The sequence below is a fragment of the Schistocerca cancellata genome, chromosome 9 (assembly GCF_023864275.1).
Source record: "Schistocerca cancellata isolate TAMUIC-IGC-003103 chromosome 9, iqSchCanc2.1, whole genome shotgun sequence".
NCBI lineage: Eukaryota > Metazoa > Arthropoda > Insecta > Orthoptera > Acrididae > Schistocerca > Schistocerca cancellata.
Window position 1 is genome coordinate 167936018 of NC_064634.1, and position 21513 is coordinate 167957530.

At 41.7% G+C, this 21513-nt stretch overlaps 1 protein-coding gene across 1 annotated transcript in view; it reads left to right on the forward strand.

Annotated features, from left to right (window-relative positions):
* The first annotated feature begins 17 nt into the window (after window positions 1–17).
* Window positions 18–21513, forward strand: part of LOC126100425 (two pore channel protein 1-like) — a 105221-nt gene continuing 83725 nt past the window's right edge. Inside the window, exons 1-4 of the mRNA XM_049911029.1 lie at window positions 18–137; window positions 454–629; window positions 703–867; window positions 952–1077. Of these exons, the coding sequence (XP_049766986.1) occupies window positions 38–137; window positions 454–629; window positions 703–867; window positions 952–1077 (567 nt within the window). The 5' untranslated portion in view covers window positions 18–37. The remainder of the gene's footprint in view (window positions 138–453; window positions 630–702; window positions 868–951; window positions 1078–21513) is intronic.

Here is a 21513-nt window from a genome sequence, read left to right on the forward strand (position 1 = left end):
AGGTTGGTGACATGCAATACCACTCTTACCACTATAAATGGCTTCCGGTAAGGGTGTCAGTCCAACAGCTGATGGATATACAAAATTTGACAATGACAACGAAAATGTTCGTGGTACTTACTCGACAGAAAACATCAGTAAGAAAATAATAATTGTTCTTTTTGAAGTATTCGACTTTATAGAGTGTAATCGCATTTCGTAGTTTATAACTGAAACTGTCATAAAGGATGACAGAACTACTTGTCAGTAGACATACAATTTTGAATATTTTTTTTTTTTTAATTTTTTTCTCCGTATCATTGATTTACTCGTACTCTTCATGGTAAAAAAAAAAATTATTGAAAGGAAATTTTAAGAGACCAATACGAAATGAGATTAGAGCCCAGGAAATGAAGATTTACTTTCTTGTTATATTGACATCTGTCTTCATTAAGTTTCGCTCTATATTTGCAGAAAATGGATTTTCCCAAGCAATTGAAGATTTTCCCAACGAGATAGGAAGCACATCAAGCCTAAACAGGGACGTCTCAGAAAGCTCTGTTGAGATAAGCAACCGATCAGTCGAATCAGCATTAGGTGTAGAACAGCACTGGGAAATGAATTTCCACGAAGCTGCAATATTTTTGGAGGTATCAAAAAGTCAATAGACTTACTTCACATCATTTTTTACAGTGTAGTGTGTCATACCAATTCCTGTTACAGGAAGGTGAAAACAATGAAAAATTTGATTCTCATCCATGTAATCCTGAAGCTTTACCGGCATATCTTTTAGTTCACAACCGATGGTATTACGGGCTTGATATGATAATGTCTCTAGTACTATTAGCTCTTGCATTTGTTGAAGAGCCAGCGGCATCAGTATTTAGGGTGAGCATTTATTGTCTCTCAGTTTGAGCTCCTTATGAATAATCATTAATGCCATTTTTCCCAAAACTGTAATATTCTTATTAGCTTCCAGTTGGAGTTCATGGATCTATTGAGTTACTTGCTTTAATAATCATTGGAGTTGAGCTCCTGCTGAAACTCCGTTGGATTGGATGGAGAACAATACTTAAACACAAAAGAACCATGATAAAGGTAAATATTGTGGCCTTGTGAGAAGTGTCATTGACTTGTAACTGCATGCTTTGTTTCACTACTCATTATATTAATTATTTGGTTCCTTGCGACAACATTTAAGGTAAACTGGGCACTTGATTACTAAGCCACGGCAGTAATATATTGGTAGTAAGAAGGAAACATGCCCATTAGCACTGGTCAAAAGGTGGATGTTATATTTGAGATTTCAACAACTGCTAAATTTTAAGTCTTGGTGTATTTTCTACTTTTTATGTTACATCAGTCCTTGGCATTTATAATTTATTTTTCAAGTTGCCACCTCCTTGGTTAATTTCCTTGCCACTGATACAGAAAATTGTTTTTAAATGCAAACTGGACCATATTAAGTCACCTTTTTCCCCATAGAACTACTAATTTTGCCTGAAGAAATAAAGATCATCTGACTATTACTTAAGGCTTTAAATCTATTAAATAACAGAAAAGAAATAATTTCTGCATCCTACTTGGTTAGCTGATGGTGTAAGTATACAAATCAGTGACCCAAACTTGACCATTCAAGGCACAAGCATTAGCTGAATGTGCCAGAAATTTACACACAGCAAACACCTGGATGAAAGCTTTTTGTTCATACTCTTACTAATCCCTCTGCCATGCACTTCACAGTGGCTTGTGGAGTACAACTGTAGATGTAGATTAGGGTGTCAATATTTTAAAAAAATAAAAAACAACCTGGGACAGATAAAGAAAAAAGGGGCAAACAAATTGTGATGACAAAATTTGCTGGTCATAGTATTTGTATCATCGATTCGAATGATTCAAAATAACTGTTTACAGTTATTCTGCTGTTCTGTCATTATATTTTTCACTTTTATGTATTTAATCAAGAGGTGCATTAGTGTTTGATAACTCATGCGACATTTCTTCAGCTTAATGTGATTCACAGTGTCAGACTTTCCACCATGTCAGCAGCTAAGTTTGATTTGCACAATGCACAGTAATTAACTGCAAATGGAATATCCTATAGTGTAAATTACAGAAGCGGAGGGAAATAAAAAGTGGGACATTTGAGTGTCCTGAAAAAGTCTTGCATAACAGTGGGACATTTGTTTTGGGGGGGGGGGGGAGATTGTACTAGTAAGAACAGGTTGAATGGGCATCCTTATGTTGATGTACAGTTATCTTAAGCGATTGTACCAGAGGTTGAAAATACCACTTCAGTTGTTAATTTCTTTTATTATCACAAACTGTTTTGGACTCTCATAAGCCCATCCTCAGGTATCACAACTGTGCTGTGGCCCCCCTCAAGCGCCACGGTGGACATTTACTAGGCACAGTATGCTATCTGTGAGCGCAGAATAGGAAGTTCTTCCTTCCAACAGGATTGTTTAAGCAATTGTATTTGCTGGTAATGGAACTATACCAAAGAAACTATTTATTTACTGAATTTAACCCATTAATAATAAATTCTTGTCAATCAAACAAAACATCCATTTGTATGATAATGACAAACTGGATAAAAATGACAAGTTTTCTAAAGTGAGACCAATTTTTGATATAATCACTGAAAAATATTTTCAGTTTGAAATATTTTCATTTAAATTGTCTATTGAGAAAGGAATTGTCCCTTATTTTGGGAGACCTTCCTGTAAGATCAAAGGAAAACTTGCAGATTTGGCTTCAAATTGTGGTGTTTATGCAGTTCAGTTGGCTACTTGTACAAATTCATTCCTTATGTTGGGAAGATGGCAAGATGTGGAACATCTGAATTTTCTTTGGGTAAAAGAGTAGTTATGAATTTGCTTTCAGTTGTTGAAGACCCATCTAGTCATTTCATATATTTTTATAATTTCTTTTCCTCTTATTCTTTTTTTGTAATTTAAAACAAAAGAGATTTATTGCCACTGGTGCTATTCAGGAGAAACGCACTGCAAAGTGCCCTATCGAATCCACCTCGAGCAGAAGAAAAAGGCAAGAGTGTGTTTGACTTTATCTTTGATGGTAAAGCTGAAGTCATGATGGTAAAGTGGAATGACAATTCCACTGTGACAGTAGTTACCAATGACAGCACCATCCAGCATTTAGCGAATGCAAAAACGTATAGTCGGAAAGAAAAGTATTTTTCTGCTCCAACCCAGGATAATAGCTCAGTACAATCAATATATGGATGATTTTGATTTACAAGATACCTGTCTTCCGAAAGAAATACGCTATGATGATGTAGGCCACATAATAATAGAGGAGAAAAGTACAATAATTGACAAATGCAAAAAATGTAATGTGCATCTCCTTTCAAATTCGTTTCAAAAATTTCATAGGAGACCGAAATAAGAGTCCTTATAATCCCAAAATTGCATAAACGTATTTTGCTGTACTTTTATTAAGACCTGTATATTTCATTTTTGTATATTTATGTCTATATTAGTGTAAAATTATATCATATAAACATTATTTTCAAAAAAAAATTTATTATTATTTTAATGCTTGGTCCGTAATGGGTTAAGCAAAAAGAGAGTACTGTGTAATGCTGTTTAGGATGATTATTAGTCAGCTCTTGTAGCATAATTTTATTTCTACAACTACATGTACTCTGCAAACCACTATGAAGTGCATGGCAGAGGGTTTGTTCTGCCTTAGCCGTTCCAGGAAGAATGATTGAATAAAGGCCTCAGTCTGTGCTGTAATTGGTCTAGTCTTATCTTTGTGACTCCTTTGGAAACAGTTCATAGGAGGTTATAATATAGTCCTAGACTGATCACTTGAAGTTTGTTCAAAAAACGTTTTGTGTTGGTTTTCATGGCACAGTTTTTCATCTTCAAGCATCTGCCAGTTCTTTTAGCATCTTTGTGACACTCTCTCAAGGGTCAGACAACCTGCCATTATTTGTGCTGCCCTTCGTTGTATCCGTTCAGTGTCTCATGATAGTCCTATTTGGTATTGGTCTTACACATTGGAACAATATTCTAGGATGAGTCAGACAACTGTTTTGCATGCAGTTTCGTTTGTAGACTGATTTGTGGCAACTGAGGTGAGTGACTGCTACTGTGGATGGTGAGGCTGGCTACAATAGGTCAGGGTGTCTTCAGTTCACCAACTTGGGTGTGGCTGCAGTGGCGTGGTGGCTGGTGTCAAACGATGATCCCTCATGGAAGCAGTAATGGTTGGAAAAATCCCTCTACTTCATAACAAGTTACAGCAGTGACAACAGTACTAAGAAGGTGGCCAATGCCCTGCATAACATAGGCTGCCCTCAGCTGTGGCCTGGTGGATGGGCGGTGCATGACGTCTTCCCTCAGGCAATGCCACCAGCCTACAATATAATGCCCTCTGCACATTTGCTGTAGTGCTGATCCAGGAATGGGGTGGAGTGGCGTCTGTATGCATGCGCAGGGTGATGAACAGCAATAGTGATTTCCAACTCAGATGGTGATGGCTGAGCAGCTGAATTACCCAGGCCGAAACCCCACTCCACCAATGAGGCAACTGGCGGCAGATGACCTCACCCAATGGGTGACCCACTGGTGAGAAGACACAGTCAGCAGCATCCAGACTATGCAAAGGCAGTATCCTGCAGCTAGCGAAGACAGTGTCTGGCAGTGGTAGGGTGCTGGCTCTTCTTGGCTCAAAGACTTGCGTAGACCTCTCCTCGTGACTGGCAGTCAGCGATAACTGAGGCTGAGTGTCTATATTTCTCAAAAAAATTCTTAACAACACACTTTGTAATTTGATATGTTTGTACAGTTTACTCCAGTTTCCCTTATTCTAACCCAGCATCAACCAAAATGTTTACTGGCTGCTTATTAAATTTATTGTCATTTCCTAATATTAACTCAGTCAGTTGGCAACTGATACTCTGGGCTATTCTCTTCCTTAAGTAGATACAGATTACACAGAGTCAGAACCACAATAGTACGAGAAATAAAGACATTCAATGTCATGTCTTTACTGTTTGTTCATTACTGTATTGCCATACATGCTGAAGCATCTGCTCCACAGTAATGTGTCCCCTTTGTGTTGCTATTAGTTTCCCCAGTGAATGGAGGATGTGAAGTTCTGAGGTGTCATTTAGGTAGGTCAGGTTCTGGACCAAAAGCATCTCCAATGGTTTATCCATCTGGTACAACAAGGGCCTGATTGTGTCATTCACAAAAGTGGTACCAGTAATGGTAGTGGGAGATGTCACTAGGTGTGACATTTATCAGCAACTCACTCTGTCATGCTCCTTTAGGTTGGCTTTGCTCAAACAATGTAAGATAACTATTTTGGGTTTGTACGTGGAGTGTATTCAATGCACGCCGGCATTTTATAAGTTAGGATGTGGTGCCAGGATATCCTTTGTGTGTCTACATATGAAGTGCTGCTGGTCAATTTTGAATGGCATTTTTGTTAAAACAAACCTCCACAATCTTCAGGCAGGAGAACAGATCTCAGCTCTTGCTTGACATGAATTTGAGCAATTTTTTTTTTTCTCTGAAATGCGGATGAGACTGCATTATGAGATATACACTCCTGGAAATTGAAATAAGAACACCGTGAATTCATTGTCCCAGGAAGGGGAAACTTTATTGACACATTCCTGGGGTCAGATACATCACATGATCACACTGACAGAACCACAGGCACATAGACACAGGCAATAGAGCATGCACAATGTCGGCACTAGTACAGTGTATATCCACCTTTCGCAGCAATGCAGGCTGCTATTCTCCCATGGAGACGATCGTAGAGATGCTGGATGTAGTCCTGTGGAACGGTTTGCCATGCCATTTCCACCTGGCGCCTCACTTGGACCAGCGTTCGTGCTGGACGTGCAGACCGCGTGAGACGACGCTTCATCCAGTCCCAAACATGCTCAATGGGTGACAGATCCGGAGATCTTGCTGGCCAGGGTACTTGACTTACACCTTCTAGAGCACGTTGGGTGGCACGGGATACATGCGGACGTGCATTGTCCTGTTGGAACAGCTAGTTCCCTTGCCGGTCTAGGAATAGTAGAACGATAAGTTCGATGACGGTTTGGATGTACCGTGCACTATTCAGTGTCCCCTCGACGATCACCAGTGGTGTACGGCCAGTGTAGGAGATCGCTCCCCACACCATGATGCCGGGTGTTGGCCCTGTGTGCCTCGGTCGTATGCAGTCCTGATTGTGGCGCTCACCTGCACGGCGCCAAACACGCATACGACCATCATTGGCACCAAGGCAGAAGCGACTCTCATCGCTGAAGACGACACATCTCCATTCGTCCCTCCATTCACGCCTGTCGCGACACCACTGGAGGCGGGCTGCACGATGTTGGGGAGTGAGCGGAAGACGGCCTAACGGTGTGCGGGACCGTAGCCCAGCTTCATGGAGACGGTTGCGAATGGTACTCGCCGATACCCCAGGAGCAACAGTGTCCCTAATTTGCTGGGAAGTGGCGGTGCGGTCCCCTACGGCACTGCGTAGGATCCTACGGTCTTGGCGTGCATCCGTGCGTCGCTGCGGTCCGGTCCCAGGTCGACGGGCACGTGCGCCTTCCGCCGATCACTGGCGACAACATCGATGTACTGTGGAGACCTCACGCCCCACGTGTTGAGCAATTCGGCGGTACGTCCACCCGGCCTCCCGCATGCCCACTATACGCCCTTGCTCAAAGTCCGGCAACTGCACATACGGTTCACGTCCACGCTGTCGCAGCATGCTACCAGTGTTAAAGACTGCGATGGAGCTCCGTATGCCACGGCAAACTGGCTGACACTGACGGCGGCGGTGCACAAATGCTGCGCAGCTAGCGCCATTCGACGGCCAACACCGCGGTTTCTGGTGTGTCCGCTGTGCCGTGCGTGTGATCATTGCTTGTACAGCCCTCTCGCAGTGTCCGGAGCAAGTATGGTGGGTCTGACACACCGGTGTCAATGTGTTCTTTTTTCCATTTCCAGGGGTGTAAATTAATGAATTAAAACCAATAATAAATGGTAATCAGAAAAACATTAAGCTTACCATATAATGATCCATCCTGTTCAGCACAGAATACATATCTTTCATTTGTAGATTCTCTCTGTCAAATTTGCTACTATTTTGGTTTTGGTTTGTACATCTACTTCTTCATCATAGAGCAATAAGAAAGAGACAGCAGTTCTAACAAATACCATGAGATCATATGCTCTATCCTTGCACGTGATTTCAGTTCTTATAAGAAGCAGATAACCAGATGAGCTTCTACCTCTCTACTACTCTGAAGCCACAGTTTGACAGAAACAGTGAAAGGTTAGACTATCTCAGTACATTTTCATTTTCAAGAGGTAGTTCAAGTGGTAATCTTAACCAGAAACATTTTTAAGCAATAAATTGCTCTTGCTGTTCATTTTGGTTGATGAATTGTTCCAAGAGGCTATATTTTTACCTCTTTTTTTTTTTTTTTTTTTACCAAAGGCTTCATCCCCCCCCCCCCCCCCCCCCCCAATATTACACAGAGTTTGTTGAGCTCACATCACAGTAATCACGCCCCACTGTTGCTTTATCTATATCACTTTCTTAAAAGTCTAACATCTTGATTCCTGACTCATCAAGAACCAAATCCACAATCTTTTTGTCAGTGTGAAAATTACTGACATTGTTACTTTCCCATTTTTCTCTCAAATGTTGAAAAACAGGTATGTGAGGACTGCATAGACCACATAACTAATGAGGAATTACCAAATAGAGTTCAAGAGAAAAGAAATTTGTGGCACAACCTGATTAGAAGAAAGGATCAGTTAATAGGACACAGTTAAGGCATAGCAGAATCACCAAAAGGCAAGTGTAGGGAGTAAAAATCATAGAGGAAGACCAAAGGATGAATACAGCAAGCAGATTCAGAAAAATATATGTTGCACTAGTCATTTGGAGATGAAGAGGTTTGCCCATGTTAAGTAGCATGGAGAGCTGCATCAAACCAGTCTTTAGACTGAACAGCACAACGACGACGACTGCTCATTACACCATGTACTTTACACTGGAATAAACTTTTTCATTCAAATTAAATTTTTTTTAAAAGTTCATATACGGGATGGCTATATGGAAGTACAACTACTATCTCTTAAATTTGTGTTCAAGTAAGATGCATGCTCCATTAAGACAGCCAGTATTTGAAGACAGTTGTATCACTGCAGAGAATTTGTACATCGTCTTCAGTACACCAGTATGTTAAAGCATTCCAAACAGCATTCGCTTGCTCGTTATCAAAAGCATTCTGTGATTTTGGAATGTCAGTGGAGTATTCACTGTCCACTAATGTAACGGTGTTTCCACAAGCTGCAGCATGGTCACAAATAGAATAGCAACCCAGAAAGTGTAGAATAAATCTTTTATTTCTGTCTGTGCTCACAAAATTGTTAGGTCATTAGACTACTAGTTTGTCAGTGATGACAATCTTCAGATCTCCAGCAAAACATGAGGAAAAAAACGTAAATGCAACTAGTGAATTGTTTACATGAAAAGTATTACTGTTGTACATATAGAAAACGTGCACTTGATATATGATGAGGTGTGCAGTGATTGTCATCATTCTTGTGGGTCTCTGACATTTAATTGTGGTAACAGTTTATCATCTCAGTGAGCATTAAGAAAAGCAGGGTTATCATTCTCGAAAGCTGATTTCAATGTTTCAGACAGTTCGCTTCTTCTGTCTGATTCTGTGAAGAAAAATACTGTTAATACAGAGCTCCTCACTATTGTGATCAAGTGCCTCTGCTGTTGCCTGAAGAATATGTACATAATCATTTACAATCAGCTGACATCTATCCAAGGCAGTTGCTAATTTTTCAGTAATAAAATCTTTGGTACCTTGCTTTGCAGCATTCTCCAATGATCTGCCGGCCGGTGTGCCCGCGCGGTTCTAAGCACGTCAGTTTGGAACCGCGTGACTGCTACGGTCGCATGTTCGAATCCTGCCTCGGGCATGGATGTGTGTGATGTCCTTAGGTTAGTTAGGTTTAAGTAGTTCTGAGTTCTAGGGGACTGATGACCTCAGTAGTTAAGTCCCAGAGCCATCCAATGATCTCTCAGATGCACATTCTAAAAACTCACTGTTAGCAACATCAGTTTCATTTGAACTTGATGAAGCTTAATCTGATTATTCAGATGATGTAGATGGATGTACAGCAGGAGATATAGAAGTAGATGTTGCAGTACCAGAGAAGGAAAGTTGCTACTCACCATATAGCGGAGATGGTGAGTCGTGATAGGCCCAAAAAAAAAAAAAAAGATTCACGCAGTTATAGTTTTCAGCCATTAAGATGATGTGCATTTTTATTTCTTTTGCCTTCTTCCAATTTCCTGTGCCTCACTTTTTCTTCATTATCCACAAGTATCCAGTTTACTCCTCCAAGGTAGCCTTTAGGGCACCTTAGTGAGGATCCTTATGTTCTGCTTTTCCTAAAAATGATTCTCTCTCACATACCTTTGTGATGGACTGAACCACTCAGCTCAGGCATATTGTGACCCCCCCTCCTCTCTCTCTCTCTCTCTCTCTCTCTCTCTCTCTCTCCCTCCCTCTCTCCCTCTCTGCCCTCTCTCCCCCTCCCCCACACCCCTCCCCCTCTTCTCCTCTCCCCCTCCCCCACACCCCCTCCCCCACACCCCCTCCCCCACACCCCCTCCCCCACACCCCCTCCCCCACACCCCCTCCCCCACACCCCCTCCCCCACACCCCCTCCCCCACACCCCCTCCCCCACACCCCCTCCCCCACACCCCCTCTTCCCCTCCCCCGCACCCCCTCCCCCCTCCCCCTCTCTCCTCTCCCCCCCTCACTCTCTTTCTCTCTCACTGACGATGACGTAGTTCATCTGACATAATCATATCTTTCCCTTGTGTTCTTGTGTATGTGCTTCCCCAGAGCTCCCCTCTTCATTGCGTTAGGTGTGGACTGTGAAACAGTAATACGGGGGGGGGGGGGATACTTGTTACCAGAAATTGTACGAGCATCAAGGAGTTGGGTCCTATGAGTGTTGCAACTTGATAAAATAATGGCAAGCTCTGTATGTTCTAGTTCAATTGTCAGTTCCTTCTGGACCTTCTGTAGGCCTGACAGGAATTGTTCTAGAGGTAACAGTATAGGGCTCAACTGCTCATGCACCACATGTTGTGTGGTCTCCTGCATCACCTATTTTGTCAGCTAATGGCCTTTGATGTCTTGCCACAGCTGCCCTAGTATCTAACTGATCTAGCCATGTTCGTATCACATTCAGATCGTTATTCATCTTGCCCATGTTCGTTCTAGTTGTAATGCCATTATGAATGACATAAATCCTTCCATTATATCAACAAACCTTTGTCTTATTTAATTCCTTATAAAATAAACTCCATGTCATGCCTATTGTAATAAAATACATGAAACTAATATAACAAAACAACAACAGTTACACAAAGAACACACAACCTTTTGCAATGTTTCCTATGGATCCCTTGCTTTCTGTGTAATTAATCATGGCAATGAACACCCTCAAAATACACACAGTAGACTACATATCTGTTTTTGTGATCTCACAGCATATGGCGTTTCATGTGCTGTCTGCACAAGAGTTTCTGTATCCATACGTCTCATTTTGGCCTGTACCTTCGTCCCAGGTAGTCTCACTGGTACCTGCAGTAAGGCACCTGGAGCACTTAGGAGGGATGAATGCAGCCCAAATGGATTATAGTTGTCTGCATTGGCAATTGCAGTTTAACATTTTCTAGCATTCTCATTTCCACAACTTGGTACAGCCCCTGATACTGTGTGATAAACTTTTTTGTCTCATTTTTTGGAATAGATGGGTTAGTTAACAGCACCCATCCCCAGCCTGATATTCTGCCAATTTTCCACCATGCCACCCCACTTTTCCCTCGATGTTCAAGAGATCTAGTGCTCCCCTTCTGGACTGCTTCCTCACATCCTTAGATGTTCTACTGAAGTTCTGAGCAGTTTTGCCATTTTTCGTATCTTTGGTTTAATAATCTCAAGTGGTGATGGCATTTTCATTCAGTACACCACCTCATATGGCGAGAGATCAACACCGGCATGCATTTTTTAATTATTTGTTGCCAGGACATATGGTAAGTAACCACCTCCATAATTATGGCAACTATTGATGTAGTAGCTCAGTACCTTACCAATTGTTCCATGAACGCATTCAGTTCTCCTATTATCAATGGGCTAGTTCTTAGTTTACTAATATGCAACAGGTGACACATCTGTTTCATTAGATCTGACATGAAGTTGGTGCCTTGATTATCATCTCAGGGATGCCAAACTTCAACAACCAATTATTCACCATTGCATGCACTACTGTGCTCGCTTGCTTATTCAGGGTGGTGATCATTGCAACATATCATGAAAAATGATCTATAATAGTCAGAAAGTGGTGGTTCTCTACTATTGTATGGCTAAATGAGTCTAAGATTTCCATTCCAATCACCTCGGATTATTTGGTTTCCTCTGGTAACCTCTGAAGCAGCACTTGATGTTGACTTAAGTTGCACATTGTACACAATTCCTGACATACTGGTCTACATGCTGGTTCTGTGCCCTCCACTAACAACACTCACCCTCTTTGCAATTCATTATCCTGCATCCATCATGTCCATACAATACATGACCCGGTGCTTCTTTTAACACTTCCTTTCACAGTGCATCAGGCAATATGATGCATGGCTCAGCCTTGTTCTCCTACACAATAATCCATTGTGCACGGTGAACTGTAGCTGTGTTTTGCATAGCTTTCTGTCTGCATCAGCAATTTGCACCTTCTGCCATTCAGCAAGGCTATGACCAAGTTCTGCTCGTATTACATCATCCTTCTCGGTCCACCTGTGTTATCGTGTTTCTTACCTGGTCTGTGAATCCTTTCAAAAACAAATTCAGTTAGCTTCAATGTCCATCGAGTCAGCCTGCTTCAAACTAAGCAACCATTTTATATTATGTGATCTGTTAATACGTTGACTTTCATGCTGTATAGATAGCGTCTGAAATATGTGACACTGTATACTGAACTTAACACATCCTTTTCAGTGGTCAAGTAATTTCTCTCAGCCTTTTCAGTTGTCATCCCTTGTGATGCATAAACTACTGGGTAGTATTTACCCTGCACTTCCTGGCTTAGAACACATGCTAGCACATGATTGGAAGCATCACATAACAGGGTGAACTCCTCCTCGTAATCTGGAAACACAAACACTGGACTAGTTGTAAGTGCCTCCTTCAATTTTTCGAATTGACTTGACATGCTGCCATCCATTGGAACTGTATTCCCTTTTTTAATAATTGTGCCAGTGGTCTTACAATATCCACAAATCCCATTATGAATTTCCAATTGTAATTAGCTAATCGAAAGAATGACAGTAGCTCTTTATTTGTTTATGGTGTTGGGGATACAACGCAGTGCATATATCATACTCAGATCCATTTTTAGACCATCCTGACTAATTATGTGTTCCAGGTAGTGCACTTCTCAAATTCAGAATGGTACTTGTTGATATCCAAAGTCAGGCATGCAGAATACAACATCTTAAAAACTTCTTTCAGTTGTGCGTCTTCCTTCATATCCTCTGAAAATACAATGATGTCCACCAAGCACACCATGCACTGACGCAGCTTTACCGTATTTTTTGGACTATAAGACACATCTTAATTTTTAACCAGTTTTTTTTAAAAAATAACATTTTTACTATTTTTATTGTTATATTGCAAAGTCAGACAAAAAATTCTTAGTTTATAAATCCAAACTGACCTTTAAAATCCCTGAAAATCATCATCTGAATTTTCTTCTTCTTCTTCTTCTTCTCCCCCTCCCCCTCCCCCTCCCCGTTTTCCTTGTTGTCATCATTGTCTTCTTCATATACAAGATGACTTTCACTTCCATTGAGAGCATTACTTATGCCACACTTCTTGAAAGATTTAACAATAAAATCTACACTCTCTCTAGACCACAACTGTTTTACCCACTGACACACTTGTTTGTAGGTCATTTTAAAAGCTCCCTTCGGTGTGAGTTCATGCTGGATTTCATCTATCGTCCATTTGTTCCATTCCTCTCTCATGTAGACTTTAAATGGTTTATTTATCGAGACATCAAGAGGTTGCAAATGTGAAGTAAGTCCTCCTCAAAAAATGGCAAGTTCCGTATTCCTGTGTCTCAATTTCTCTTTCACAGAATTTTTCAAATGGCTACTAAACTGATCTAGCACAAGAGGAGAACTCTTCTTCAACAAAGCACCTTTCCATCTGTACCACACACTGTTAATCCATGATTTCATACCAGCCTCGTCCATCCAACCTTTATAAAGTACGTGAACAACAATGCATGACGGTATTTAAGGTGTTTTTGACATTATTGTGCACTTTAAAATGATCATTGGATTAAGTTTTGTAATGTCAGCACAACGTGAAAGGACAACAGTGTAGTGCATTTTTTCATGTCCACTTGTTTTTATAGTTCCAATTTTAGAATCCTTTCATAGCAACAGTTTGTTACTCAGCACATCAGAGGTAAGACGAGTTTTGTCCATATTCACTATTTGGCATAGCTCCACACTGATTTTCTTTCGATGTTGAATAATAAAGTGATGGAAAGATAATATTTTTCTTCATAGTCTTGTGCTATTTTCTGGGATATTTTGGTTTTGGTTTGCATACGAAGTCCCTGATGCTGTATAAACCTATAGCACCAACTAACTCTGCCCTTAAATTCTGTAAAGTTCCATTCTAATGCTAGCTTCCAAGCATGTATTTGAATCCTTTTTGTATTAATTCCAATGCCATTTTGAATCCATTTCAATACGTCATCTTCTAGTTGTGTCCATTTTGCATTCAGTCCTCATTTTGCATGTTTAGTCTTCCTAATTTTTTTCAGTTCTTCTTTAGTAGCTCGCCAACCCTGAATGTTTTTTTCTGTTGGTGGAGGGGCGAGATGCCACTCAGCTCCTCTGTTTCCATGTTCTTCTGCATATGCTATTACTTTCAATTTATAACCAACATCATATATATTGGAAGGTAGGAGACGAGATACTGGCAGAAGTAAAGCTGTGAGTACCGGGCGTGAGTCGTGCTTCGGTAGCTCAGATGGTAGAGCACTTGCCCGCAAAAGGCAAAGGTCCCGAGTTCGAGTCTCAGTCGGGCACACAGTTTTAATCTGCCAGGAAGTTTTATATCATATATATACCTTTTATTTTTCCATTACAAAACTAGCCACTAACAAAAATATTGTACTGTTACCAGTAACACAAATCACTTTCAATTGAAGTTCACTAGCACCGTAGACTGCAATGACACGTCATTGGCTAGACAGTGTTCTGGGCTTGTGATAGCAGTGCAGAAGGGAGACGGTGTTAGCAAGGTTACGAATCCCCGCAACTCAAGTTTTTTGTTTCGGTCCATTGCTGCTGTCAGTTGAATCTAGTGTTGCCAGATGGAGATAGGTTTCCCTTGGTATTGAATATATTGCCATTCATAAGACTGGTGGGAATTTTAAATCAAATAATGGACATTTTTATATTAATTCAGAGTATGGCGCACCTGAATTCTGGAGGCACTTAAACCAAGAAAAAACTGTCTTTTGTAGTCCATAAAATACAGAAACCTCATAACACTCCATCCAGCAATAATGGAAATGTGACCAGTGCACTCTTTATACCAAAAAGCATTCACTGATAGTGATAATTGTCCCAGGGGATGGCCCTATGGGACTTTAAAAGCAGTCTTTGACCAGTCCTGTGGGACTACTTTTAATTGGCAGTTCTTTTAATTGATGGTAACAACTTATCAGTTTCATTGTGGAAAAGTATTCGTGCTGGCCCGTGCTATTCAGAGTCTCCATAATATTTGGTATTGTATATGCATTTGTAGCTGTTCTAGTATCCAAGCAGTGGTAATACAACAGAAACTGCACTTCTTTGTACCATCTGATGTGGTATGATAACAACCAGTGATTCTCTTAGAGGCTAGTACTTTCTCCTGTTGCACCATCATTCAGCTGCTGGATAACAAACTCTTCCATTATTGGCTGTAAGCGATGGGATACTCAGTACGATTTCTGGTACACAGGTGATTCATCTTCAGTTGGAATCCTATTGTGTGGTATGGGTGTAGTGGGCAAGGCTCAAGAGAATTGAATAAGTCCTTGAACACTACTAAGAGCTTCTCAGTGGCTATGCTATCTTCCTGTTCCAAATGTTCTACTTTTATACGTAATGCAGCTACACGAATGGTTTGCTTATGGCGAAGGTCCACACTTGATCTGTCTAAATCGTTCTCATCTAGAATATCCAAATTGGTAACTAACAGTCCTTTCGGCAGAGTCACTTCATCAGTGCCAAAATTATACATACTGACAGGAAGCACATGTTCACCATATACTACTTGTATGCATACAACATGGTGCATCTAATATCCATTATCCTGTAAGGGCTCTACCAGACATAAAATATTGGTTGGTAGCTCTGTACCTGTGCTCACCCAAACTACTTTCCCTGCACCCTGTGGCACTTTCTCACGTGAACTGAGTCTTGATGACTTCGTACACAGTTTAATTTGTTCAACCTTCATACATAGGAACTTCGCGAGAGGACATAATAGGAAACAGTTTCCCGCAGTAGCAACACTGTCCCATTGAGTTCCATGGTATGCTGCAAAAGATCAATTGCATAGTACATAAATGACATAGTAAATGGAAGTGTTGGTAGCATTGATATGGAAAGAAACATAAATTAATTTGTAATAGAGAAACTGTGAGCCAACAACTTTTCGCATAATCAGAACTACACAACTTTAAGAAAAAAGTTATTAACATTCTACATCTTTATTCTTCATGTCTACGTATTTATTTCTCAAAATAGTCACCCAGGTGATGAACACATTTCTCCCACTGAGAAACCAGTTGGTTGATACTATCGCTGTCGGATGTTTGCCTTTGTTGATGGAGCAACAATCTCACATTTGCTTTCATCGCTTCATCACTATTCAAGTGAAGTACTCATAGGTGTTATGTAAGTTTTGGAAACAGATGAAACTCAGATGGGGCCAAGTTGGAATGGAGCATGATAGATGACAGTGAACCTGATGTATCGGACGAGCGAGGTGGATCAGTGGTTAGCACACTGGACTCGCATTCGGTAGGACGATGGTTCAATTCCACGCCCAGCCATCTTGATTTAGGTTTTCCATAAGCAAAGGTTGGGAATTTATACGGGTGCTGATAACCACACAGTTGAGAACCTCAAACCAATCATAATCATCAAAATTCAGGAACATTAGCTAGCATACATCGTCTTTCATATCCTAACAGTTGACACAAAGAACTGATGAATCACAGTGCTTTCATATTCAGCATTCAGACTAGCATCTTTATACTGTCATGGCATTGATAAGCTTGCAGGTGGATTTTATTCTGTTTGTAATTGCAGATGTAATACATAGCATTGAGCTATTGTTTTTTAGAAGGTCCACATCTACTGCAATTATAGTAAAGTGATGATGCACGTCTGACAACATGGCATTTTGTGACTTCAAGTTGGGTGATGGCAGTACACACTGGAAAAAGTAAGTGACTTGCTTGTTCAAGTTTCTCCACTGTGTCCTCCTTGAACACAGCACTTCACACTTCTTATTGTGTCATCAAAAGTAACTATAGGGGAAACAGTATCTTTTAGAATAGCCTCTTTGTTCTTTATCAGACTCTCAAAACTTACTAAAGCTCCAGCCAGCAAGTCGGCAAGGGAAGTTTCAAAGTTGCAACCAGATTCCCAGATTTTTCTTTCTGCTTCATTTCCTACAGAGCGAGAGGAACATGAGTGAATTTGAATGCTTTGACTAATTTTTTTTTAATTTTATTTTTTATTTTTTTTACCAAGCTGGAATAGCTCCTGGTACAGATGCAACCACAATATCTTTGATGAGGAGATGTGATGCTATGAACAGCTCATTACACATGTATATGCACATACTTTTCTTCCGTTATTCTCCAGGCAACCGCCATATTTCTTGCACTGTTGCTGCTCACAGCTATGAACTTTTCGTCTCATCTCTCTTGAATACTGTGACAAGGCTTGAGGTGATAAATTGTGCTTTCCTACACACTTACTAGGAAAAATGCTCTTGAAGAAAACTAATACTGGTGTGGTGACAATGAAATTAATCATTTGGTATCTGGACACATCAGTCCTTCCATCTGAAATTAAAGCAATTGACCATTTTTATCTCATCACTGACAACAGCATGAAGGTGTTGATATTCAGCATTGAGCTGTGTTCTACCTATAGAATGGTGGTTAGATGACTTGCAACAAGGACAAATTAACTGAAATCTTTCTGCCAGTGTTGGGTCTCTAGCATTGGTAATGAGGCCCCTGAAGCACAAACAGCCCAAGTGATGACTTCATTTGTGTCACTGTCAGAAATTGTTGTAGGAGTTCCTAATCTAACAGATGATGTAGCATTTGAGAGACTTAGATTGCTCATTACGTGAGGTCTCAGACATAGTAGACATAAACATTTTATTAGTTGTTTCGGAAGTGATCCTCATAATTTTCCCTGATCTCTGAAAAGATTCCTGAGCCACACGTTTTGATAGTGAGTTGGTGCACAAGGTGCAAAAGTTTGTAGCATTTTTCCATAATTTTAATAAACACAACACATACACATAACAGAGACTTTAGTTACCAATAATACACTCCTGGAAATGGAAAAAAGAACACATTGACACCGGTGTGTCAGACCCACCATACTTGCTCCGGACACTGCGAGAGGGCTGTACAAGCAATGATCAGACGCACGGCACAGCGGACACACCAGGAAGCGCGGTGTTGGCCGTCGAATGGCTCTAGCTGCGTAGCATTTGTGCACCGCCGCCGTCAGTGTCAGCCAGTTTGCCATGGAATACGGAGCTCCATCGCAGTCTTTAACACTGGTAGCATGCCGCGACAGCGTGGACGTGAACCGTATGTGCAGTTGACGGACTTTGAGCGAGGGCGTATAGTGGGCATGCGGGAGGCCGGGTGGACGTACCGCCGAATTGTTCAACACGTGGGGCGTGAGGTCTCCACAGTACATAGATATTGTCGCCAGTGGTCGGCGGAAGGTGCACGTGCCCGTCGACCTGGGACCGGACCGCAGCGACGCACGGATGCACGCCAAGACCGTAGGATCCTACGCAGTGCCGTAGGGGACCGCACCACCACTTCCCAGCAAATTAGGGACACTGTTGCTCCTGGGGTATCGGCGAGGACCATTCGCAACCGTCTCCATGAAGCTGGGCTACGGTCCCGCACACCGTTAGGCCGTCTTCCGCTCACGCCCCAACATCGTGCAGCCCGCCTCCAGTGGTGTCGCGACAGGCGTGAATGGAGGGACGAATGGAGACGTGTCGTCTTCAGCGATGAGAGTCACTTCTGCCTTGGTGCCAATGATGGTCGTATGCGTGTTTGGCGCCGTGCAGGTGAGCGCCACAATCAGGACTGCATACGACCGAGGCACACAGGGCCAACACCCGGCATCATGGTGTGGGGAGCGATCTCCTACACTGGCCGTACACCACTGGTGATCGTTGAGGGGACACTGAATAGTGCATGGTACATCCAAACCGTCATCGAACCCATCGTTCTACCATTCCTAGACCGGCAAGGGAACTTGCTGTTCCAACAGGACAGTGCACGTCCGCATGTATCCCGTGCCACCCAACGTGCTCTAGAAGGTGTAAGTCAACTACCCTGGCCAGCAAGATCTCCGGATCTGTCCCCCATTGAGCATGTTTGGGACTGGATGAAGCGTCGTCTCATGCGGTCTGCACGTCCAGCACGAACGCTGGTCCAACTGAGGCGCCAGGTGGAAATGGCATGGCAAGCCGTTCCACAGGACTACATCCAGCATCTCTACGATCGTCTCCATGGGAGAATAGCAGCCTGCATTGCTGCGAAAGGTGGATATACACTGTACTAGTGCCTACATTGTGCATGCTCTGTTGCCTGTGTCTATGTGCCTGTGGTTCTGTCAGTGTGATCATGTGATGTATCTGACCCCAGGAATGTGTCAATAAAGTTTCCCCTTCCTGGGACAATGAATTCACGGTGTTCTTATTTCAATTTCCAAGAGTGTATATTCTCCTTCACTATATACAACAGCCTGTCATTGCTGGTGTAATGTGTGGATTCCACGACTGTAGAAATCACATGATTTTGAGGCAAAGCACTCATTGATGTATGTTTTGAGCATATTTTCATCTGGAAATGAAGTTCCTTGAAGGTTGTTCGATAGGAAGCAGAAAAGGTGAAAATCTGAGGGCGCAAGCTCAGGTGAATAATGTGGGTGCAGAATGACTTCCCAACCCAACTCATTTATATAGTGTATTTTGTCAGTCTAGCAGAATGTTGGTGGGCCTTGTCATGGAGTAGCATCACTATATGCAGTCTTTCTAGTTGTTCGTCTTAGATTGTGTGTGAAAGACATCTCAGTTGTTGACAGTAAATGTCAGCAGTGATGATTTCACCTCAGGGAAACAATTTGTAGTAAACCACACCGTCGCTGTTCCACCAGGTGCGTAACACTGTTTTTTGTGGAAGTGCGCAAGTCTTTGTACAGGGAGTTGCTGTGTTGTTTGGACTCAATCATTCCTTTCTTTTCCTATATTAGCATAAAGACACCATTCCTTGTCACCAGTAATGATATTGAATTGGAATGGTTGGCATTGTTCACAAGGCAATTGACGACAATGAGCGAGCAGTGATGCATATATGGCCACCTGCTGATTTTTATGGTTTTAGCTTAGAGCATGTGGCACCCATACACCGGACTTTTGAACCTTCTTCATTGCGTGCAAATGTCCCACAATGATGGAATGATCACAGTTCATCACATTTACCAGTTCTTGAGTACACTGGCATGGGTTATTGTGGATTAATGTGTTTAAATGATATTCATTAAACCGGGAAGGTCTTCCTGAGTGTGGAGAGTCATTACTGTCGGAACAATCCTCCTTAAAATGAGAAAACCATTTTCTTGCCATGCCAGTCCAACGGTTTTATCCCCATAGACAGCACAAATGTTTCTGGCTGCCTCCACTGCTGTCACTGTCCTATTGAACTCAAACAGAAGGATGTGTTGGAAATGTTCAGATTTCTCCACTCAGTACTACATTTTCTAGCATCCACATTTCCACTCACTATCTCCAACTGACAAAATGATAATACTTAAACTCAAATAGCAACAGTGAAAGACCAATAAAAAATGACAGTCAATAAATAAACCCAATGCAACTGGAATACCAACAGGCAAAACAAAGATGCTACAAACATGTGCACCAACCTAATAGACTGTGGAGGGAGTCTGCAATCCTGAAAGTGATCCTTTAGATGAGTAGCTGCTGAATTATGCTATATGATTTGGCAGTACTTACAACATGGCTTCTGTTTTGTTTTTGATAACACTTGTATTATACAATTCCGACATTTCTGAGCAATGGTGCATACTGAAGAACGCTGGTCGCATACAAATGTTCCATAGGTTACGGAGCCTCACCCAGTTCCTAGATGGTTCAATGCTTTGTGTTTTTAGGGGAATCTAGTAAGACATTGATCACATACGTAAACAAAGGGATTGAATTGAGGTACACCAAACAGATATGCAACACACCTAATGAACAAGTAATGCTGGTGGGATCTTAACTGTCAAAGTCTACTAGGAAAACTATCATAGTATACAGTTAATTATGATAGTCTAGGGTAGCCTACAGGAGTTTTACAGACCCAGTGGTACCCTTCACCTACATGGGACAAAACTGCCAGACCCTCTCAGAACATTTTTGCTCCAGCTTGCAAACTTGGTATCACTGAAACAAATGATGCCACATTGCTATTTTCTACACCACCTAACCGTTAACATGGATGTTTCAGCCTGCTCTTACCCAAGAGGTTCAGACTCACCAAAGACATGTGGGCTGCTGTGTTCAATAACAACTTATGTCCTGTACCATCTATTACACCAGTAAGCAAAATTGCCACTCTGCGAATGTTGTTGTAGTATTGAAACATGCTGGGAATGTCATCCAGCAGATTTGGAGTTCCCGTCGGTGTTTAACGACCTATTACTTCACCCTTTCCAATACCACATTTTACTTCTACTCTCCTGTTATCAGTGCCAAACTACTCAACACTTTTTACATTGTGGCCGGTGACACTGCTTCTGAATGTGATATGTGTAACCATATGTATAACACTTCACATCTACAGAGAATAATCTTGTAGCCTGTCACAACATTTATTTCTAGATCTTTAGCTACCCTGTTAGCGACAGGCAGGTCCTTGGGGTTTTCTGTGTACACCATCCTTGACATATCCAATGGAAATCCCCTTTGGAAAGTGTCGAAACACTGCACTCAGCCGCTCACAAAAGAACATAATACTATTCTGTTTCTTATAATGCTGCACAAGCCCCTCTTATGCTACTGGAGTGTACACACTTTCCTCAAGTCC